The 23,745-nt window shown below is 49.9% G+C and overlaps 2 protein-coding genes across 7 annotated transcripts; one reads left to right on the forward strand and one right to left on the reverse strand.

Annotated features, from left to right (window-relative positions):
• The first annotated feature begins 829 nt into the window (after positions 1-829).
• Positions 830-20,854, forward strand: LOC115310025. Of its 5 annotated transcripts, none has more exons than XM_040210028.3 (11): positions 830-1,302; positions 11,244-11,333; positions 11,519-11,626; positions 11,870-11,975; positions 12,122-12,211; positions 12,298-12,664; positions 12,997-13,161; positions 13,486-13,672; positions 14,427-14,666; positions 14,744-14,915; positions 14,978-20,854. In XM_040210028.3, exons 3-11 carry the CDS (start codon positions 11,533-11,535, stop codon positions 15,375-15,377), a joined length of 1,821 nt encoding a protein of 606 aa, XP_040065962.1. In that variant the 5' UTR covers positions 830-1,302; positions 11,244-11,333; positions 11,519-11,532; the 3' UTR covers positions 15,378-20,854. The 5 variants fall into 5 exon arrangements, with proteins under 5 accessions (XP_040065962.1, XP_040065963.1, XP_040065961.1 ...); XM_040210027.3 differs by lacking the exon at positions 830-1,302 and having other exon boundaries at positions 11,052-11,333; positions 14,978-15,123; positions 15,195-20,854; XM_040210029.3 differs by lacking the exon at positions 11,244-11,333.
• On the reverse strand, positions 20,323-23,263 carry LOC115311919 (P2X purinoceptor 7). 2 transcript variants are annotated; one of them, XM_042290015.1, is made up of 3 exons: positions 22,635-23,263; positions 22,059-22,223; positions 20,323-20,476 (listed from the first exon to the last, which is right to left on the reverse strand). In XM_042290015.1, the coding sequence occupies exons 1-3, from the start codon at positions 22,823-22,825 to the stop codon at positions 20,323-20,325; spliced, it is 510 nt and encodes a 169-aa protein (XP_042145949.1). In that variant the 5' UTR covers positions 22,826-23,263. The 2 variants fall into 2 exon arrangements, with proteins under 2 accessions (XP_042145949.1, XP_040065964.1); XM_040210030.3 differs by having other exon boundaries at positions 22,002-22,223.
• Between the last annotated feature and the right edge of the window lie 482 nt (positions 23,264-23,745).

The following is a 23,745-nucleotide window of genomic DNA, read 5'->3' on the forward strand; positions in this document are numbered from 1 at the left end:
CGTTGTGGATGACAGATTCAGCTAGTGTGATACGACTGCTACAATGGGGTACTGAAAGGACCACTGAAAAGGGAAAAAAACGTTTTTTTTTTTTAACTGTGGGGTTGGGACATGCGTGTCGAAAAATGAATTTTACTTCAAAACAAAGTTATTTGAGAGCAATATTGACGGCGCGACATTTATTTTAGTTGCGTCTGAATTATGCGCGAAGTCCACGACGTCACGGAATGGTCATACACTATTTCCACCTCAATGAGATGGCCACACGCTCTCTCTATCTCAACGTGATGGCCACAGCTTCTCACTGACACAACTTCTCTTCTTCACCACCCGAAATAGAGAGAAATAAAACAAGTGGAAAGAAGGTGACTACCGACAAAATTGCGTCTCGAGCTGTCAATATTGTTCTAAACATTTTTTTTTTTTTTTGCGCGTAAAATTTAGTTGTTGATACGTCTGTCTCAACCAGGCTGCTTCAAAAAAACTTTTTTTTTCCTGTTTCAGTGGCCCTTTAAAGGGATACTACAACGAAATTTTGGCGCCTATTTTATGGTCTATATGTGTTCAAAGGAGCAGTATCACATCGAACACACCAATATCTTGTTAAAAAAGTCACGAAAACGAATTTTAGAACGAATTAAACGATTCCCAAACAGCACCTGGTGTTTGTCGCGAACGCCTCGTTTGGAATGTCCGTCTAGGTACATTGCCGGGAAGTGACCTAGGTCGTCTCACGGGTTGTCTCCTGGAAGAACGGAGCAGCGCCGCTCTGCGGAAGTACCGCTCACTACGCCTCTTCTCTAGTTCTGAACGCAATTATCAAGCCTTCGCTGCCTGCTCTGCCTTCACCCCTTCGCCATTTTCCCGACGATGGCGACGGTGGACTCGTTGCATTGAGTTGTGGTGGCCCGATCGCTTGCGTACCTCGGTCTCTAGAACGCTTAGATCATCCTGTCGCGTTCTAATGCCGAGATGGTGCGGCACTGTGCGGTAGAGGACTGCGGCAACCTCCTGATTCGGTGCGGAAAACCTATTCACCAGTTCCCAAAGGACGAACAACTTCGTGCGCTTTGGATCCGGCTCGCACGACCGTCCTCCCCGGCGTGGCTTCCAACTACGAGTGATCGCTTGTGTTCCTATCACTTTCGTGATGAGGACTACGTGCGAAGCCCCAGGGTGATGGAGTCCTTGGGCTTCCCGGTGAGGAACGTACAACTCAAACCAGGAGTTTTGCCCCGTTTATTTTCAAAGAAGCGGAGATCTGGCGAGCGCAGCGAACCCCTTGACAAGCGACGCAGAGTGGTAAGGGAGCATGTTGTCTGTCGAGTATTTCCGAGTTCTGCAATGAAAGCCGAACCGCATGTAAGCGATTTAGCGAGTGACGAGACGAGCGACGGCGTCGAGAGTCTGCGACGAGCGACGGAGTCGAGAGTCTGCGACGAGCGACGGAGATTTCTCACTGTCGCCAGTCGCATCGCTCGGTTCTTAGATTACTGGAAAGAGTAAAGCTATACGCACTACGTCGTGCACCTTGACTGGAAATGGCCCTACGCACTACGCGAAGCTCGTATCAGCGGCGAGTTTCCAAAGAGGTGGCGTAGCATGATAGTAAGGTGTCTGCTTTATACGCAGCGGTCCGCGGTTCGATCCCCAATGAGGGCGACGTTTCCTCAGTTTTTTTTTTTTTTTTTATCACTATTTTTTTTTGTAGGGCATTTACGATGTTTAAGACATTTCTTTACTACAAATAACACTGAAAAAAAAAAAAAAAAAGATAAGGATTGATATTTACGAAATTTTGCAGAACTGAATGGTATGGGACTCGCTTTCCGGAGGTGCAGGAGGGGACAGCGGGGCTTGGGTTGCCGGCTGGACGCCGCGAAGCGGCGTGTACAGGTTAAGTTTTGCAATTAGCAGCCGCACAGTGTCGCCGCGAAGCGGCTTGAACGCAGGCAAGGGGGGTAAGGTTCGGTTAAACACACGCCGTCCGAAAAGGGTGACCCAAATGACATGATGGCATCAGCTCTCTGCGTAGTGTTTATAGCCATTTCCGATCGAGGTGCACGACATAGTGCGTATAGCTTTACTCTTCTAGAAAACGTCGCTCACCGTCCTGGCCACTTGCCCCCGTCGCTTTCATGCGGTTTGCCTCCTCGCGCGACCGACCGAGCAACAGCGAAGCGGGTCGCCGTTGCTTGTCTCGTCACTTGCCAAGTCGCTTTCATGCGGTTTATGCTTGTCTGTTTCATCCAGCATGTGAGCGATTTTCCAGGAGACCTGTTGCTCAGTTTGTCACTCGCCGAGGCAAATCGCACGCAGCGACCTCCAGGCGATGACCAAAGTGTTCAGGGAATTTAGAACCGAACACTGCGACAGGCGACAGCGACCAGCGATAGCCTAGCTCATCGCTCGCCAAATCGCTTTCATGCGGTTCAGCCGTGGCCGATCGTGCTTTCTTTTTCAAGCCGTTTTGCTCATCATCGAAGAGCTTTGGCAAGGTGGGTTAGAGCGCCGGATCGAACGCACGCACTGCAGCAATTCAAGGATCTAGGGTTCGACCCCTACCTTACCAGTCTTAACTTGGATAAACATTGTGCTGGCATGCGGTAGTATATCAGTAGTATGTGACGTCCCTTCAAAACCCCGGGGTAGCGGTAGTACTGCACTGGCTGGATTTCCTACCTACAGTGTAGAGCGTATCTGCAACGACAACCATCCACCTCTCTAAATTTCCATGCACTTTATTTTTCTTAATGGCCAGTAAATCATATGCTATTTTCCCCTGAGCATCAGGCACCTCTGCGTGATTCCACCAACTTCCTGGTCGGAGGTGCAGACACATGTTGGGAGCCTACAAACGAGCTAGAAGAAACAGCCGTTAGAACAGGTAAGGTTATTGACGTAACTTGAATGTCTTTTAACGTAACAATGTGTGGGCTGTGAGTGCTGCACCAGTGGGCCCATACTCCTGGGCCAAAAGCAATAACACCCCCTTAACATTCTTCCGTCTTCTCTCTTGCATCTCTCCAGTGACTCCAAGTGTGTTGGCATGTCGGCTGGTTGCACCTGCGGCCTCCCCCACTGCAATAACGCGGACAGACAGTGCCAGCACCTTTACAGGTATGCAGGCACTCCAATGGGACCTATACTGCGTGGTGTCACCTGCTTCAAGCGGAACTGCCAGACGCATCCACACAGTGCTAATGTTGCTCTAAGGCTTTTTGTGTCTCGATCATGCACTTCTATGCTGATTCATGTCTGTTCATAGGCGCCCCTGGAGCGTTGGGTTGCCCACCTGCGGCCTCGCCGACCGCTCCGACACGAACAGATGGAGCCCGCACCCCGACAGGTATGAAGGCACTCCGATGGGACCTATACTGCGTGGTGTCACCTGCTTCAAGCGGAACTGCCAGACGCATCCACAGAGTGCTAATGTTGCTCTAAGGTTTTTTGTGTCTCGATCATGCACTTCTATGCTGATTCATGTCTGTTCATAGGCACCCCTGGAGCGTTGGGTTGCCCACCTGCGGCCTCGCCGACCGCTCCGACACGAACAGATGGAGCCCGCACCCCAACAGGTATGAAGGCACTCCGATGGGACCTATACTGCGTGGTGTCACCTGCTTCAAGCGGAACTGCCAGACGCATCCACACAGTGCTAATGTTGCTCTAAGGTTTTTTGTGTCTCGATCATGCACTTCTATGCTGATTCATGTCTGTTCATAGGCGCCCCTGGAGCGTTGGGTTGCCCACCTGCGGCCTCGCCGACCGCTCCGACACGAACAGATGGAGCCCGCACCCCAACAGGTATGAAGGCACTCCGATGGGACCTATACTGCGTGGTGTCACCTGCTTCAAGCGGAACTGCCAGACGCATCCACACAGTGCTAATGTTGCTCTAAGGTTTTTTGTGTCTCGATCATGCACTTCTATGCTGATTCATGTCTGTTCATAGGCGCCCCTGGAGCGTTGGGTTGCCCACCTGCGGCCTCGCCGACCGCTCCGACACGAACAGATGGAGCCCGCACCCCAACAGGTATGAAGGCACTCCGATGGGACCTATACTGCGTGGTGTCACCTGCTTCAAGCGGAACTGCCAGACGCATCCACACAGTGCTAATGTTGCTCTAAGGTTTTTTGTGTCTCGATCATGCACTTCTATGCTGATTCATGTCTGTTCATAGGCGCCCCTGGAGCGTTGGGTTGCCCACCTGCGGCCTCGCCGACCGCTCCGACACGAACAGATGGAGCCCGCACCCCAACAGGTATGAAGGCACTCCGATGGGACCTATACTGCGTGGTGTCACCTGCTTCAAGCGGAACTGCCAGACGCATCCACACAGTGCTAATGTTGCTCTAAGGTTTTTTGTGTCTCGATCATGCACTTCTATGCTGATTCATGTCTGTTCATAGGCGCCCCTGGAGCGTTGGGTTGCCCACCTGCGGCCTCGCCGACCGCTCCGACACGAACAGATGGAGCCCGCACCCCGACAGGTATGAAGGTACTCCGATGGGACCTATACTGCGTGGTGTCACCTGCTTCAAGCGGAACTGCCAGACGCATCCACACAGTGCTAATGTTGCTCTAAGGTTTTTTGTGTCTCGATCATGCACTTCTATGCTGATTCATGTCTGTTCATAGGCACCCCTGGAGCGTTGGGTTGCCCACCTGCGGCCTCGCCGACCGCTCCGACACGAACAGATGGAGCCCGCACCCCGACAGGTATGAAGGTACTCCGATGGGACCTATACTGCGTGGTGTCACCTGCTTCAAGCGGAACTGCCAGACGCATCCACACAGTGCTAATGTTGCTCTAAGGTTTTTTGTGTCTCGATCATGCACTTCTATGCTGATTCATGTCTGTTCATAGGCACCCCTGGAGCGTTGGGTTGCCCACCTGCGGCCTCGCCGACCGCTCCGACACGAACAGATGGAGCCCGCACCCCGACAGGTATGAAGGTACTCCGATGGGACCTATACTGCGTGGTGTCACCTGCTTCAAGCGGAACTGCCAGACGCATCCACACAGTGCTAATGTTGCTCTAAGGCTTTTTGTGTCTCGATCATGCACTTCTATGCTGATTCATGTCTGTTCATAGGCGCCCCTGGAGCGTTGGGTTGCCCACCTGCGGCCTCGCCGACCGCTCCGACACGAACAGATGGAGCCCGCACCCCGACAGGTATGAAGGCACTCCGATGGGACCTATACTGCGTGGTGTCACCTGCTTCAAGCGGAACTGCCAGACGCATCCACAGAGTGCTAATGTTGCTCTAAGGTTTTTTGTGTCTCGATCATGCACTTCTATGCTGATTCATGTCTGTTCATAGGCACCCCTGGAGCGTTGGGTTGCCCACCTGCGGCCTCGCCGACCGCTCCGACACGAACAGATGGAGCCCGCACCCCAACAGGTATGAAGGCACTCCGATGGGACCTATACTGCGTGGTGTCACCTGCTTCAAGCGGAACTGCCAGACGCATCCACACAGTGCTAATGTTGCTCTAAGGTTTTTTGTGTCTCGATCATGCACTTCTATGCTGATTCATGTCTGTTCATAGGCGCCCCTGGAGCGTTGGGTTGCCCACCTGCGGCCTCGCCGACCGCTCCGACACGAACAGATGGAGCCCGCACCCCGACAGGTATGAAGGCACTCCGATGGGACCTATACTGCGTGGTGTCACCTGCTTCAAGCGGAACTGCCAGACGCATCCACAGAGTGCTAATGTTGCTCTAAGGTTTTTTGTGTCTCGATCATGCACTTCTATGCTGATTCATGTCTGTTCATAGGCACCCCTGGAGCGTTGGGTTGCCCACCTGCGGCCTCGCCGACCGCTCCGACACGAACAGATGGAGCCCGCACCCCAACAGGTATGAAGGCACTCCGATGGGACCTATACTGCGTGGTGTCACCTGCTTCAAGCGGAACTGCCAGACGCATCCACACAGTGCTAATGTTGCTCTAAGGTTTTTTGTGTCTCGATCATGCACTTCTATGCTGATTCATGTCTGTTCATAGGCGCCCCTGGAGCGTTGGGTTGCCCACCTGCGGCCTCGCCGACCGCTCCGACACGAACAGATGGAGCCCGCACCCCAACAGGTATGAAGGCACTCCGATGGGACCTATACTGCGTGGTGTCACCTGCTTCAAGCGGAACTGCCAGACGCATCCACACAGTGCTAATGTTGCTCTAAGGTTTTTTGTGTCTCGATCATGCACTTCTATGCTGATTCATGTCTGTTCATAGGCGCCCCTGGAGCGTTGGGTTGCCCACCTGCGGCCTCGCCGACCGCTCCGACACGAACAGATGGAGCCCGCACCCCGACAGGTATGAAGGTACTCCGATGGGACCTATACTGCGTGGTGTCACCTGCTTCAAGCGGAACTGCCAGACGCATCCACACAGTGCTAATGTTGCTCTAAGGTTTTTTGTGTCTCGATCATGCACTTCTATGCTGATTCATGTCTGTTCATAGGCACCCCTGGAGCGTTGGGTTGCCCACCTGCGGCCTCGCCGACCGCTCCGACACGAACAGATGGAGCCCGCACCCCGACAGGTATGAAGGTACTCCGATGGGACCTATACTGCGTGGTGTCACCTGCTTCAAGCGGAACTGCCAGACGCATCCACACAGTGCTAATGTTGCTCTAAGGCTTTTTGTGTCTCGATCATGCACTTCTATGCTGATTCATGTCTGTTCATAGGCGCCCCTGGAGCGTTGGGTTGCCCACCTGCGGCCTCGCCGACCGCTCCGACACGAACAGATGGAGCCCGCACCCCGACAGGTATGAAGGCACTCCGATGGGACCTATACTGCGTGGTGTCACCTGCTTCAAGCGGAACTGCCAGACGCATCCACAGAGTGCTAATGTTGCTCTAAGGTTTTTTGTGTCTCGATCATGCACTTCTATGCTGATTCATGTCTGTTCATAGGCACCCCTGGAGCGTTGGGTTGCCCACCTGCGGCCTCGCCGACCGCTCCGACACGAACAGATGGAGCCCGCACCCCAACAGGTATGAAGGCACTCCGATGGGACCTATACTGCGTGGTGTCACCTGCTTCAAGCGGAACTGCCAGACGCATCCACACAGTGCTAATGTTGCTCTAAGGTTTTTTGTGTCTCGATCATGCACTTCTATGCTGATTCATGTCTGTTCATAGGCGCCCCTGGAGCGTTGGGTTGCCCACCTGCGGCCTCGCCGACCGCTCCGACACGAACAGATGGAGCCCGCACCCCGACAGGTATGAAGGTACTCCGATGGGACCTATACTGCGTGGTGTCACCTGCTTCAAGCGGAACTGCCAGACGCATCCACACAGTGCTAATGTTGCTCTAAGGTTTTTTGTGTCTCGATCATGCACTTCTATGCTGATTCATGTCTGTTCATAGGCACCCCTGGAGCGTTGGGTTGCCCACCTGCGGCCTCGCCGACCGCTCCGACACGAACAGATGGAGCCCGCACCCCAACAGGTATGAAGGCACTCCGATGGGACCTATACTGCGTGGTGTCACCTGCTTCAAGCGGAACTGCCAGACGCATCCACACAGTGCTAATGTTGCTCTAAGGTTTTTTGTGTCTCGATCATGCACTTCTATGCTGATTCATGTCTGTTCATAGGCGCCCCTGGAGCGTTGGGTTGCCCACCTGCGGCCTCGCCGACTGCTCCGACACGAACAGATGGAGCCCGCACCCCGACAGGTATGAAGGCACTCCGATGGGACCTATACTGCGTGGTGTCACCTGCTTCAAGCGGAACTGCCAGACGCATCCACACAGTGCTAATGTTGCTCTAAGGTTTTTTGTGTCTCGATCATGCACTTCTATGCTGATTCATGTCTGTTCATAGGCGCCCCTCGAGCGTTGGGTTCCAGGCTGCCTCTACCAGCGGCCTCACCCACTGCTTTGACGCGGACGAATGGAGCCTGCACCCCGACAGGTATGCAGGCACTCCGATAGGACCTATACTGCGTGGTGTCACCTGCTTCAAGCGGAACTGCCAGACGCATCTACACAGTGCTAATGTTGCTCTAAGGTTTTTTGTGTCTCGATCATGCACTTCTATGCTGATTCATGTCTGTTCATAGGCGCCCCTGGAGCGTTGGGTTCCAGGCTGCCTCTACCAGCGGCCTCACCCACTGCTTTGACGCGGACGAATGGAGCCTGCACCCCGACAGGTATGAAGGCACTCCGATGGGACCTATACTGCGTGGTGTCACCTGCTTCAAGCGGAACTGCCAGACGCATCCACACAGTGCTAATGTTGCTCTAAGGTTTTTTGTGTCTCGATCATGCACTTCTATGCTGATTCATGTCTGTTCATAGGCGCCCCTCGAGCGTTGGGTTCCAGGCTGCCTCTACCAGCGGCCTCACCCACTGCTTTGACGCGGACGAATGGAGCCTGCACCCCGACAGGTATGCAGGCACTCCGATGGGACCTATACTGCGTGGTGTCACCTGCTTCAAGCGGAACTGCCAGACGCATCCACACAGTGCTAATGTTGCTCTAAGGTTTTTTGTGTCTCGATCATGCACTTCTATGCTGATTCATGTCTGTTCATAGGCACCCCTGGAGCGTTGGGTTGCCCACCTGCGGCCTCGCCGACCGCTCTGACACGAACAGATGGAGCCCGCACCCCAACAGGTATGAAGGCACTCCGATGGGACCTATACTGCGTGGTGTCACCTGCTTCAAGCGGAACTGCCAGACGCATCCACACAGTGCTAATGTTGCTCTAAGGTTTTTTGTGTCTCGATCAAGCACTTCTATGCTGATTCATGTCTGTTCATAGGCGCCCCTGGAGCGTTGGGTTGCCCACCTGCGGCCTCGCCGACTGCTCCGACACGAACAGATGGAGCCCGCACCCCGACAGGTATGAAGGCACTCCGATGGGACCTATACTGCGTGGTGTCACCTGCTTCAAGCGGAACTGCCAGACGCATCCACACAGTGCTAATGTTGCTCTAAGGTTTTTTGTGTCTCGATCATGCACTTCTATGCTGATTCATGTCTGTTCATAGGCGCCCCTCGAGCGTTGGGTTCCAGGCTGCCTCTACCAGCGGCCTCACCCACTGCTTTGACGCGGACGAATGGAGCCTGCACCCCGACAGGTATGCAGGCACTCCGATGGGACCTATACTGCGTGGTGTCACCTGCTTCAAGCGGAACTGCCAGACGCATCTACACAGTGCTAATGTTGCTCTAAGGTTTTTTGTGTCTCGATCATGCACTTCTATGCTGATTCATGTCTGTTCATAGGCGCCCCTGGAGCGTTGGGTTCCAGGCTGCCTCTACCAGCGGCCTCACCCACTGCTTTGACGCGGACGAATGGAGCCTGCACCCCGACAGGTATGAAGGCACTCCGATGGGACCTATACTGCGTGGTGTCACCTGCTTCAAGCGGAACTGCCAGACGCATCCACACAGTGCTAATGTTGCTCTAAGGTTTTTTGTGTCTCGATCAGGCACTTCTATGCTGATTCATGTCTGTTCATAGGCGCTTCTGGAGCGTTGGGTTCCAGGCTGCCTCTACCAGCGGCCTCACCCACTGCTTTGACGCGGACGAATGGAGCCTGCACCCCGACAGGTATGAAGGCACTCCGATGGGACCTATACTGCGTGGTGTCATCTGCTTCAAGCGGAACTGCCAGACGCATCCACACAGTGCTAATGTTGCTCTAAGGTTTTTTGTGTCTCGATCATGCACTTCTATGCTGATTCATGTCTGTTCATAGGCGCTTCTGGAGCGTTGGGTTCCAGGCTGCCTCTACCAGCGGCCTCACCCACTGCTTTGACGCGGACGAATGGAGCCTGCACCCCGACAGGTATGCAGGCACTCCGATGGGACCTATACTGCGTGGTGTCACCTGCTTCAAGCGGAACTGCCAGATGCATCCACACAGTGCTAATGTTGCTCTAAGGTTTTTTGTGTCTCGATCATGCACTTCTATGCTGATTCATGTTTGTTCATAGGCGCCCCTCGAGCGTTGGGTTCCAGGCTGCCTCTACCAGCGGCCTCACCCACTGCTTTGACGCGGACGAATGGAGCCTGCACCCCGACAGGTATGCAGGCACTCCGATGGGACCTATACTGCGTGGTGTCACCTGCTTCAAGCGGAACTGCCAGATGCATCTACACAGTGCTAATGTTGCTCTAAGGTTTTTTGTGTCTCGATCATGCACTTCTATGCTGATTCATGTCTGTTCATAGGCGCTTCTGGAGCGTTGGGTTCCAGGCTGCCTCTACCAGCGGCCTCACCCACTGCTTTGACGCGGACGAATGGAGCCTGCACCCCGACAGGTATGAAGGCACTCCGATGGGACCTATACTGCGTGGTGTCACCTGCTTCAAGCGGAACTGCCAGACGCATCCACACAGTGCTAATGTTGCTCTAAGGTTTTTTGTGTCTCGATCATGCACTTCTATGCTGATTCATGTCTGTTCATAGGCGCCCCTCGAGCGTTGGGTTCCAGGCTGCCTCTACCAGCGGCCTCACCCACTGCTTTGACGCGGACGAATGGAGCCTGCACCCCGACAGGTATGCAGGCACTCCGATGGGACCTATACTGCGTGGTGTCACCTGCTTCAAGCGGAACTGCCAGACGCATCTACACAGTGCTAATGTTGCTCTAAGGTTTTTTGTGTCTCGATCATGCACTTCTATGCTGATTCATGTCTGTTCATAGGCGCTTCTGGAGCGTTGGGTTCCAGGCTGCCTCTACCAGCGGCCTCACCCACTGCTTTGACGCTGACGAATGGAGCCTGCACCCCGACAGGTATGCAGGTGCTTCAAGAAAAAAAAAAAAATTGGGTTGTGTGTATGTTTATAAAGTCTAGAACTTGGTCTACCTCAACGGGCGACTTGTCTCCCAGCTGTAGATGAGAAATTTACCCAGTGCAGTACAGCCACTAGCCTGGGGTCCTTAACGAACATCACGCACTAGTGATGCACGACCGCACGCTGGTACGATGCTCATTCAGATCAAAACAGGCAGGGGTGGGGATAAAACCTAGCATCTTGGGTTCTGCAGCGCGAGCTTTCGCTCCACGTGCTCTGAGCTGGTGTGCGCTAGCCCACTCGGCCACCGATCCCCCCTCAGGTGCTCCAAGCGGGACCTATACTTCGTAGTGTCACCTGCTTCAAGCAGAACCACCAGACGCATGTACACAGTGCTTGTGTTGCTTCTAAAGTTTTCTTGTCGCTCAATCATGCACCTTTACGCTGATTGATATATGTCCATAGGTACGTTTGGTGCGTTGGTTTCCATTCTGCGTCCACCTGTGGCCTCCCCCACCTCTCTGATATGGACTGACGACGCCCGCACCCAGACAGGTATGCAAGCACACCGAAGGGGGACTATACTCTTTTGCGTCACCTGTATCGAGCAAAACCGTCAAAGGCCTCTTCATATTGGCAAAGTGATTGTCACGTTTGACATCTACACAGCGCTTTTGTTGCTACAAAGGTTCCTTTGTTTCTCAATCATTGACTATTTCTGCTTTTCGTTTACTTTACAGCAGCCTTGAGAGCAATGACTGCTGCTAGACATCCTGTGTTTTCAGCATCGTCACGTTACGAGACACGGTCCGTGATGACGCAGACAACAGGCTTCGGCAGAAACGCAGGTACGGTCATTCATGTAAACTAAATATACTGACACGAGAATCATTTTAATTCTGTTCGAATTCTACTTGAGCGAGTTAAACTGAGAAGGAGGCGGTGTCAGATATATCTCGATGTTTGAGCTGTGCAGATGTTTGGTATTTGTTAAAGAGAGCTTGGTGTAGTTAGCACACAGAGTTTAAGTCAAAAACCCATTCATTATATTTAAATGGAGCACATTTCTAATGCCTTAGATTTTTTGCTAGGTACACAAGCATGTATACCATCGAGGAACAAGAAAGTGCAGACGGAGCTTTCTGGAATTATGCCGCAGACCTCTTCCTCGTCAAACTGTGGTGATCCAGAACAGAGGTATGCAAAGGTCTTGGGCCTACAATGCCTAGAGCATCTGAACGCCATCTGGCAACAACCTCTCCACCTATTTCTGTGTTAGTTTTAGGAGTTCCCTGAGGCCCTGCAACTCCCAGACATCACTTTGTGACCCCCCTTTTGTGCAGTTCTGATTCAGAAGACCTGGGTGTATCAGGGAAGCAGCCACTGGAAAGAGATGACCCTACGTATTGTCCACCAGAGGACAGCTCTGTTAGGTCCGTATGCAGTCGTGTAAGAATTTATGAGATCATCTATCATGCCTAGACAGTTTGTTGAGATGATGTTGGTTTTTGTGTCGCAGGCTTGAGAGGGAAACACCATCTTTGGTAAAGGAGAGGAAATTCATTGTATTCGAGTCTTGCCTTGACCTTCTCCTGGGGAAGTGCCAAGTATGTGCTGCTCCCCTGATCCACGTGGACAAGAGTGTCGTTGGCTGCAGCCTGCAAGTCTACTCAATTTGTCGGAGTGGACACGTGAATGACTGGTGCAGCCAGCCCATCATCAAGCGGAAGCCGGTGGGGAGTATCCTAATGGCTGCGGCAATCCTGTTCAGTGGCAGCTGCGTAAAGAAGACACTCAGAACACTCACCAGCATGGGGATTGTCTGTTTCTCCTATGGCACCTTCTTCAACATCCAGAAGGCCTTTCTCCTGCCCTCAATCGAAAAGGTACTCTGAAGTTAAAAACTGACAGAAACACCCCCCCCCCCCCCCCCATGTTTTCCCTGTGCTCTTTGCTCCTCGTGACCACAATAAAGTGGGCCTAGAAACTGTTTACTACAGAAACGAGTGGTTTCGTTCCTGGTTTGGAAAGGAGTAACCCATGGCTGAAATTCCTTCTTTCTGCTCGTGTGTTGGTCTTGTAGGCCAAATTTGGTCCTCGAACCATTAAAACACATTCATTAAGACATAATAGTAGATTCTGTAAAGAAAATGTGACCTAATTTAAACTCGGTCTCTGTTTCAAGCCCAGTTGCCTATCCTGTATTTTTCGTAACCAGGTCTGGAACAAGCATCAGAACGAGTTGTTCGCAGCTGCTGCAGGCAGGCACCTCACCATCGCCGCTGACGGGAGAGCAGACTCACCTGGCCACTCGGCCAAGTATGGCTCCTACACGATGCTTGATGCCGATGACAACAAGGTCATTCACGTTGAAACCGTCCAGGTATGTACACAAATTCTATAGGTGCTCCAGATTCTATGCTGCCATAAGCATATAATGTTATACTTGCAACTAGGTAAATATCTGCTGAGCATTTTTTCGGCCATGTAGCTTGTAATTTTTTTAATAATTTGTTATCATCATTACAAAGTGTGGAAATGTGAATTACAAAATCGAGAGATGTGAGTTACACTCATTTCCCTTTACTGTGACTTGGACACAGCAATGGAAAGACACGCACCTCAATGTTCAGACATTGAGGTGTACAAACTGGCATATTTTGTTTCGTTTGTGCTGCTTCATGTTGTCCTCGTTTGTTTCTTTTAGTCCAATGAAACTGGGGGCAGCTATCATATGGAGCTGGAAGGCCTCAAGAGGTCCCTCAGCATTTTTGAGGCCCACTCGTTGATTGTGGCCATCCTGGTAACCGACCGGCATCCCCAGCTCAATGCTTGGCTGGGACGAGAACACCCAGATATCTGCCACCTTTTTGATTGCTGGCATGTGGGGAAGGGTAAGATTTAAAAAGGTTCCATCTATCCCAATGAGACTGTCACCAGCTTGGGCAGTGGTCCTGAAGGCAGCCTTTGGGAAAATGTAAACTTCCCCAGCCGTGGGAAGTGTTAAGAGTTGCAAAAGATATAAAATTGAGCTATCTAACTAACTAAAATGGGCTATTTAAATTTCTAATTAGCAATTTTTAGGGCCATGTTGCAATTAGGGTTTTGAAGGCTGCCACCATGGTCATCTAAAGCAATTTACAAAAAGTAAAAAGAAGCAACTGGCTTAGAGATATTCACCGACAGACTTTGCGCTGTAATGGGTATGATTTTCGAAATTTGATATCACTATACGCACCTGTCCTACCATACCCATTACGGCGCAAAGTTTGTTGGTGACTATCTTGAAGCTGGTTGCTTCTTTTTACTTTTTACTTTACTTACTACCATGGTGGTAGCCTTCAAAATTCTTTGTTTTTGTTTTGCCTCTTTGCTTTTCAGATAACCTATTTTCAGTAATTTTTAAAAGCTTTCACTGAAAGACCTGGTATATCTAGACATAAAAATATGAACGGCGTTGTGGCAGCTTCCAGAAAAAGAAGGTCTGCCAGCTTCGGCCACGCTTTGTTGTTGCTGCTGCTAGTAAAAAAGAGATTGAAGTATGCGTGACAGGTTCCAGCTGGCACTGGAGTTTCAAAAGAGCCTGTTGGCTTTCCAAAGGTGCCCTGCATGCATCATGTTTACCTTGTTTACAACATTTCACTTCAGGCATCAAGAAAAAGCTGGCTGCAGCTGCCAAGTCACGGCATTTAGAGGAGCTCGGGTCTTGGACAAGGGCAGTGGTGAACCATCTGTACTGGTGTGCTGGGTCAAGTGTCGACAACCAGGACCTCATCCTGCCAAAATGGAAGTCTCTGGTGGCACACGTAGTGGGTGTGCATACCCACGCTGACCCTCTCTTCCCAGAGTGTGAGCATGAGGAGCTAGAGAAAAAGTGGCTAGCAGAAGGTAAGGACAGATTTTTATTTTTGTGAGGCTTGAAATACGCTTTCTGCATTGCACTATGTCCCACGTTCTTGTTGTAGGGTCCCCTGCGCACCAGAAGCTGGTGGAGATCGTGCTCTCCACTCACCTGCTTCGCGACATTCCTCGACTGTCCACATCGGCGCAGACATTTGCAACAGAGTGCTTTCATAGTACTCTGTTGCAGTTTGCGCCGAAGCAGGTCCACTTCAGCTTCCGAAGCATGAAGGCCAGGTGTGTAAGAAATTTGGTTATTTCCTGTTTAGGTGTTTTTTTGTCATGCATATCTTGTACAGGACCTACCTCGCTGCCCTCCATTACAACGAAAATGCGGGAAGGCCCCAAGCGGTGACCAAGAAAGGAGAGAAGATGTGGGTCATCAAGTATCCAAAAGCAAAGAAAGGACCCACTGTTGCTAAGCGCAAGACTGACTGCACCTATGGTATATGCCCGTGCTCATATTTGTACGTGGCTGGTGCAGATTTTTTAATTGCTTTGAATGTCTCATTACAGAGTATGTGGGGGAGCTCATGGCAGTTGTGCTGCACCTCTGCTCAACGCTGCCATCCTACAAGGCTGCAGCTGCCCTCTGCAACCAGGATGCACCTCCATTTCTTTCTAGTGCGTATCAGCATGGAGATAAACAGGCATTGGTGCAACAGCACTGCTCTAGGTTTACTCGGTAGTCTGATGTAGGCCAAGGTTCCACTTGCTTGATGCAGCTTCTTGCGCTACGCTCCAGCTTTTTCACTTCACCGTGTTTGACCGTTCGGAAAACCTCAGCAAGAATGGGATCCACTGCTGTGTTGTCGGCCAGTTCCTTTTCAGTCATGGGAGGTTTCGTCGGGGCTTCTAACATCAGTACGTTGCCTGAAGGATGTTGCTCATTGTCAGTCTCGGGCAATGGTAGTCTGCCTAAAGCATCAGCGTTTTAATTTCGCTTTCCTGGTCTAGAGATTAGGTTATAATCATAGGCTCCCAGCTTAACACACCAGCATGTCCTACTTGGTGAAAGCACAGTCGGTACTGGGGACTCCTGTCCTATGATGCCCAACAGTGGTTGGTGGTCAGTCGTTATGGTCACGTGATGCGCCGCAACGTAGCGATGAAAACGGTCCATGGCGAATATAATAGCCAGCCTTTTACGATCCAATTGGGAGTAATTCTTTTCACGTGACGCCTTGCGACGTAGTGATGAAAACGGTGTATGGCAAAGATAGTAGCCAGCCCCTCACAATCCAGTTAGAAGAAATCCTTTTCGACCTTAATGAGCATTCTTGATGTAAAGACGATCGGTGTTTTGTTTCTATCTGAATCTAGCTGAGCTAATACTGCCTCGATGCCGTAGAGGGTTGCGTCACATGACACGCTCAAGCTTTTGTTTTTATCGTAGTGTGCGAGAACTGCACGCTGTGCAATAACATACTTTAACTGTCTAAAGGCTCGCCAATTTGTTTCCTGCCATTCACCGGGGACGTCTTTCTCTAGAAATATGTAGAGGTCTTTCGTGATTGTTGCCCTGTTTGCCAAAAACCGATCGAAAAACGCTAGAAGACGAAGAAACGACTGCAGCATTGTTTGGCATGTTGGTTCGGGCATCTCTTTGGTCGCTTTCAGTTTCTCCTCTGTCGGGTGTATCCCGGCAGTATCGATGATGTATCCGAGGTATACAACTTGTTCCACTGCAAAACGTAACTTGCACCTCTTGAGTTGAAGTCCAGCCTGAGCAAGTCGCATCAAAACTGTATCCAGTTGAGTCATGTTCTGCTGCGGTCGTACCGCTGATAGCGTCATCGAGGTATACCCCGATCCGCGGGATTTTAGGTAGTACTGCTTTCATGAATCGATAGAAAATCGCTGGTGTTGGCGGCGATCCCAAATGGCATTCTTTTTACCCTGTAGAGGCCTTTTGCAGTGTTAATGGTTAACACGTCGGCTGTTTCTGTTGTTAACTGTAGTTGTTGATACGCTTGAGCAAGGTCCAGTGTAGAAAATACCAACCTGTTTTGCAGATTGGTTAGGATTTCTGGAATCGTCAGCATAGGGTGCACTGCGGCTTTCGCCTCCTTGTTTACCGTACTTCGGTAGTCTCCACATAGCCAAATGGTCCCGCCTTTCTTTCGGACAACTACCACCGGTATAGCCCACTCTAAGTGCTTTGTCGGTTCGAAAATACCTTGGTTCTCGAGAGTTTTCAATTCAACCTCTACTGCGGTACGCAGTGCGAACGGCACGGGCTGTGATTGGAGGGAATTGGCAGTAGCGTCCCCTTTTAAATCAAAGTTTACAGGCGGACCCTTGTGCCCCGTGATCTTTGCATCAGAAACATCCTCATGTACCTTCAAAATGTTCACAATGTTGTTTCTGGTGCCGAGGAGGTGAATTCCACAGACCCTAATCTTCAGCTCTTTGAACCAGTCTCTTCCTGAAGACTGGAACTGGTTCCACGTGTCACTACCAACGACAAGATGTATTGTTTCAATCAATGCCTGACGCAAACATTCGCCTTTCCAAGTACTTGTAAAATTTCTCCTGACCAGGTATGAAGGATTATTCCCTCCTGGTTCAGTGATTGGGGCTTCGTGGGCTACAGAGGACAATACGTGGCTTCATTGATGATTGAGCAAGCATCTGTCGAATTGATCTCAAATTCCAGCTCTCGGTTTTCAATCTCCAGGATGACCTTAGGCAGCATTCAGCTCATGCAGGCTCCATGACTTGTCCGAAAGATCATCATCAGAATCAAGGGTCTCATTGTCCTGTTCCACGTTGTGTGTCATCCACGCTTGGTGCTGCGCCCTTAACTTCTTGAAACAAGCCTTTTTGACATGCCCCTTCTTGGGGCAGAGGTTACATCGTGTATTTTGGAACTTGCACGAGAACGCCGAATGCTGTTCTTGGCATCGGTAGCACGTCTGGGATTCTGACAGTTTGTTTTGTCTTTCCGTTTCCACAATTTCAGCAGTAATATTGCTTTTTTGACAGCTTAAACCTAAGATTTTTGGGTTTTCAAATCTCGTTGATGTTGTGCAGCACTTTCTGTCCGCACGGCCATGTCGTATGCTTTATGAAACGTTAAGTTGGTCCCTGCAAACAGACTCTGTTGTAGATGCTCGTCTCTTATGCCACGAACAAAACAATCTCAGCCTGACGTCGAGAGGTAGCATGGTTGGGTTGAAAACTGGTTGACTCACCGGAACTGAAGTTCCAGTTGCTCCCAAGTTGACGGAACCAGCTGTCGTTCCAGTTGTAGCCAAACCCATGCCTGCGGTACTGGAAGTTGTTGCAGCCGCCTGTGTCACTAGAATCCCAAAGTTACAATCAGCAGCTAGCTTCTTTAGGGCTGTCGTGTAGCTGGAAATTGACTCCCAGGCTGCTGGTCTCTTCGCTGGAACTTCGTTGTGCCGAAGAGCTCCGACGGCTGCGGGTCAAAGCAGCATCACCATGAGTTCACCGAAATTGACACTTCTGGGTGTTCTCGGTGCAGCCAGTGCTCGCACGACTTTGTACGTCTGTGCTCCACAACGTGTAAGCAGTAGGGCCCTTTTCTTTTAAGGATCTGTTATTCTGTTCGCCTTGCAGTAGAAGCTGTCTGGTCGAATTCTTCCAGCTTGCCTTGGGTGGTCATCCCGCTGTAGTTCTTGGACGTTGACCGACCTCGTCGCTAAAATGTAATGTATCCTGGGTAAAGCCCAAGCACAACACCAAGGAGCGTCCAAACGTTGCTTTTTAATGGTGCCTCGAATCCCAATGCCCGTGCACACGTACCGTGCCCCAGGCCCGTGCTTTTGAAGAGCGCTGGTAAGTGCATTTGCCTGGCAACGCTATCTCTTGGCCACCAGCCGATACATGACAGAAGCCAGTTCTTGGCCGACTTGCATCCGAAGATTTTGTTTAAAGGCTCAAAGTTTCAATCTTTGCATGAGGAAAAAGTTGATCGCCACATGCAGTAGTAGAGTAAAAATGTTTCAGGAGCCAAAAGACAAGAAAGGGGGTTATCGGAGGCTGCTGATATTAGCGAGGACAGGGCAGATGGTATAGGAAGGAGGTTGGGTTAAAAAAAAAATCCCAACTTGCCTCATGAATATGATCAAGAATGGAACGCAGGAAGTGTTGTTGCTTGTAAGGAGGCCCTCTAGAGGTGGCTCTTTACAGTGCTTGGCTGGTAGTTTGAAGACCATGGCATTCTCAAAGGAGGCATCCGAGACCAATTGGACTACTGGAATTTTTACGGAATTTGCAGACTGGTAGTTGTCCTTCTCAGCTCTACTTTGCTCTTCTCTCGGGTGTGCACGCCATATCCTCTGCGATTCTTCTCAGTAGTACCCTTGCTTGTCTCCCAAGCCACCTGGGAACGAGCCCATTCATTGGGAATGAGACCATTGGAGACGGAGTTTGCTCTCCGCTTGGTCATTACGATTTTCATCCTCATCTGCTGCTTGGTCATCTGGTGGTGAGCAGTCATAATCCTGCAGATGGTGAAAGCCGTGGTGTATCCTATGACGATGATACAAAAACTAACTAATTTGCAAAGTGGGTTGGTATTTTTTACACTGGACCTTACTCAAGCATATGAACTACAGTTGCCAGCTGCATTTTTGTGCCTTGCTTGAAGACTTGATCACCACAAGTGTTACAAATCTGGTTTAGACAGTGATTTCCAAGGTGACTACGTATCAGCTGTTTAATAACAAATGTAAATTTTCTTACATTCATTGGCAAAGAACCACCGCCTTTTCCCACCTCTTTGTTTTGTCCTTCCAGCGAGCAACACTTGCAACTTCATTTTGGTCAATCAACCGTTTGAACCCAATGACTGCCTCGGAATTCTCGAGTTTCAGGTGCTACTGTGACACTTTGTTTTATGTTAGTCTGCCTTTTCTGTGGACAAATGCAGCTTTGCTTTGAATGGAAGCTCATATGCAGGATATATGCGCCAATTTTGCTGGAGGCTCAAGTTCTTGCTACAAAGATATACGAGAATTTGGAATTACCATACATGTATTTGTCTACACCTTCGACTTGGTTGCCGGTGTTGCACCATGCACACGGTGCAGTGCGGTTAATGCGAATAAGCTATCGCTAGTTTTTAACTTCTACTTTTGCAAATCAAATGTTTATCACTAAAACCACTTATGCAGTAAATAGGAGCGACTTACCATAATATACCAAGAGACAGCCCACGTAAAACTGAGAGCATATTAGGCGAAAATACAGGGTGGACTAACTTTCAGCGTGCAAAATTGAGTTCAACTAAAGCCATTAGGATAATAAGAAGTTATGCTGAAAATCAGGGTGGGCTATCTTTTGGGGATGGGTCTTCTCTTGAGATATTATGGTAGATGATAAAACTTAGCTTCTCCCTCTTCACTGCCTGAACAGTCTGAAAAAGCACAGGTGAAGTTCCGCTCTGTTGAATGAAAAATGCATTATAATCAGGAAAACTTAACTGTTCACGTTGTCGTACCTACTAGTCATTAACGACCTCGCAAGCCATTCTTAGGTTCATAGGTTGCAACCTATTGCTAAACTTACGAGCCTAGAGCTTGGTGACATTTGCTGTCTTTTATTGATGAAGGTGTCTTTGAAGGGCTGGACAAAACATGCCGTAAACGAGTCCTTCAGGTGGCCAATACTTTTTTTATTTTTTGAACCCCCTGTATGTCCCATCTGTGGACGGGAATTCTTGCCGAATCTGACAGACGACGCAGCTGGGCAGCACCACTCGGTTTCCCCGCCCCAGCCTCTTGTGCACCCACCAGGTGAACTGGTGGTATGCCGTGTAGCGGTACTTCCTGTAATGAGATGAGGTGGCAGAAACCAGCGTTGAACTCTGAGCAAAGAGGGAAAAGCTAATCACTATTTGCTTCTGACCTTTTCTACTATGCGTTTGTATAGTGTCAACAATCTCCAATGACATCTCGCAGTTTACATCATTACTGTCCTGTAGCATGGGGAACTTCTAACAACATTTTGTATGCAGAAGGATTTTAATTATATTTAATACTGCTTGAACAAGTGTATCTTCACTGTTTGTTGGCATTTAGTTTTTCGGGCTTTTCATTGCAGTATCGATATTTATGTTGTGGTCTATAGACAATTGTGCGGTTTCACGGTAACGAGATTGTCATTGTAGGAAAGAGCAATAAACTTTTTTTGGTGGAATTCTGAAAGCATGGGTACTCTCTCTAATTATTCTGAAATGATGTCTGACCCTGTTTATTTACATGCACAGTGTGGCAGTTAACAGATAAATGATGTCTGACCCTGTTTATGTACATGCACAGTGTGGTAGTTAACAGATAAATGATGTCTGATTCTGTTTATTTACATGCACAGTGTTGCAGTTACCAGATAAGCACACTGCTGTTATTCTTTTTTTTTTCTTGAAAGGTGTGCGAGTACCTAATCGTAGTAGCTAAATCGAATTAAGAACCGATCATCGAATAGAAGACCATGTGTATGTAACAAGCTCAAATACAAGTTCCTGTGCAGTACCAGCTGCTGAACATTATTGGTGGTCAGTCATGCTAATTGGGCCATAACAATGTGGCCACTGAAATAAAATTGCCTATCACATTTTTTTTCTTGTAACACATTGTGCTTTCCAACTATGTTTTCATTTTAAACGCTCCAGTGCCCCCTAAAATTGGTATCCGTTAGTGGCACAAAAGCTTGCTTTTAATTTATCTTTACCCTGTCGCACTACACCAGGGTGGACCGGTAAAATTAAAATGTATTTTGCATATTTGGAAGTTCAATACAACAGCCTGCTAGAATGGAGGGAAGGAAAAAGTATTTCGCTTGTGCTGCACCAACCACATCTTTCGCAATACCTAATATGAGAAATCAGATTTGCAAATAGAATTATTTGAGAGCTTCATGTTCGATTCATATTCAAATATTTGCACACCGTATAAATTTCTTGTTCTTAGGAGAATAATGACATTTATCAATATTACTAGTGTGGTGAAATGACCACATATCAAGATTTTGATTTTAGAGACAGGATTTTTCATAATGCCTGAAAAAAGCATGACACCAACGCTGTGTTTGTAGCTGTAAACACGAATATTTGGAGTGGAAGCCAGCGGTAACAACTAGAATGACTGCAATAAGCTGCAGGGGTGTAATCAACAAGGGGGGGGGGGGGTCTACAGCCCCCCCCCCCCCAAATATTTAGCTGACACTATAATATACACATGCATTTTGAACCCCCTCCCCCTCTCCGCACCCCAAGTCGTGGACATCCCGGCCACCTTGGCCCCGACCCCGAAAAAAAATTCCTGGCTACACCACTGATCAGTTGAATATACATACTCCTCTTGGGTCCGGTTCCCCGCATCCAAAGGGCAGAAGTATTGCATTGTGACATACGCCAGGTCCAGCACTGGCCTGTTCAGGCAGTAGAGCTCGAACCAGGGGTGCTTGGTGATACAGGACACCCCCTGGTCCTGGCAGAGCTCTCTTGCACGGTCAACCTCTCGGCAGCACAGGGACTCGTAGTCCGTCAGCATCGCTCTGCAGCCGTTGCAAGAGCACCTGTTGGGACAAATTTTGCTCAACGAATGAATGCCGGAAATACAAGGGCACTACGAAACTTTACTCGATGTTTTCTAAGGTGTTTGCAACATCTACCTCATCCATAAAACTTTGATAATGGCAGTTTTCGGTGCCGAAAACTGCCATTATTATCGCTCGCGCGTTGGAGCCTGTCGGGCTGAGGCGACCGCACGCCGGCAATCGCCACAGCGTATCTATGTTTTGCAACTGCTAATTCGTAAAGGTAGAGTGCGCATGCAAAGCCTTGATCGGCACCAAGAAGATGGAGGCATATCCTGATATCATAGCAACATCCCGCCGTTTCAATACATGCCGCGCCTGCCAATCGCGAAAATATGTACGAAATAAAAATGAAATATTTCTTGATCGCGAATGAAATAGAAAACTTACCAATTCGCGGAGCCCACACGACGGGCTGGTGGTGGCGTGTCCGGCCCGTCCCCGTCGCCTTCAGATGAAGACGACGCAGATGGGTCGTAAATGTACGGCTGTAAGCCGAATCGGCGATCTTTCACCATCGCAGAAGCGATGTCTTCGTCCTCGCTGGTGTCGCTAAGTTTTCTGTTTCCGCGACACGCCATCGCGACACAAAGCACGAACCGACTACCGTGTTTGGCACGGGATTAGTGGGTTCACGGACACTGGGATCACAGGGTGGCCGTGTTTGCCGGGTTGTGACTTGTGAGGCCGTTCAGACCGCAGGCAGGTCAAACGTATAGGTTGTAACATAACTTTACTCGTGAACGCCACCAAGTGACGAAATTCATAATCACGTCAGCCTCGCCGCAGCTTTCCTCCAATCGTTGATTGAGACGTCCTACGTCATGACTGCGCCGGATGTGACGTGGCCTCCGCTGGCTGTTCTCCGACTGCTTGCCAGAGTGGGCCGTTTAGAACGAAAAATACAGCCATCTGCTCAAAATACGGACGTGCGGTTGTCATTTTCGAGTATTGTGGATCATAGTCGACCTATTTCTGTACACGGCGGGTAAAATTCAAATTTCGTTGAAGTATCCCTTTAAAGGACACATGCAAAGGAAAAAAGCCACTTATAAAAAAAAAAATTCAGCCTTTCCGCTTTGGTGAAGAAGGAAGACCAGTGAAGCTGTACTATGGTGGGAATGAAGTAATGGCCGTCCGCAAGCCGGTAAGCCAGAGTGGAAAGGCTGGAAAGGTTGCCGCCATCTATGAGCGACGGCGGCAAGCAGACAACCGGCAAACACAACACTCTGGACAGCCACCGCCATCTATGAGTGACGGCGGCAACCAAAGTGTTGTGTCGATATTTGTTTGCTACCGGACACGATCCTGGGCAACCTAGCCCTTAACAGCTCTGCTGAAAAAAGCCTGGACGGCGAAAGGGTGCCATAAAATGAATTTATAACGAAAAAAATTTAGAGCTAAATTTACGGCGCGAAACGAATTTACAGTTGGCACCCGCGGGAGCCGCCGCCGGTCACGTGGTAGACCTGTGCGCCATCGCGCTGCGCCGCCGACGCCG

This window comes from Ixodes scapularis, unplaced genomic scaffold (genome assembly GCF_016920785.2).
Source record: "Ixodes scapularis isolate PalLabHiFi unplaced genomic scaffold, ASM1692078v2 PGA_scaffold0__279_contigs__length_252992795, whole genome shotgun sequence".
Classification (NCBI taxonomy): domain Eukaryota; kingdom Metazoa; phylum Arthropoda; class Arachnida; order Ixodida; family Ixodidae; genus Ixodes; species Ixodes scapularis.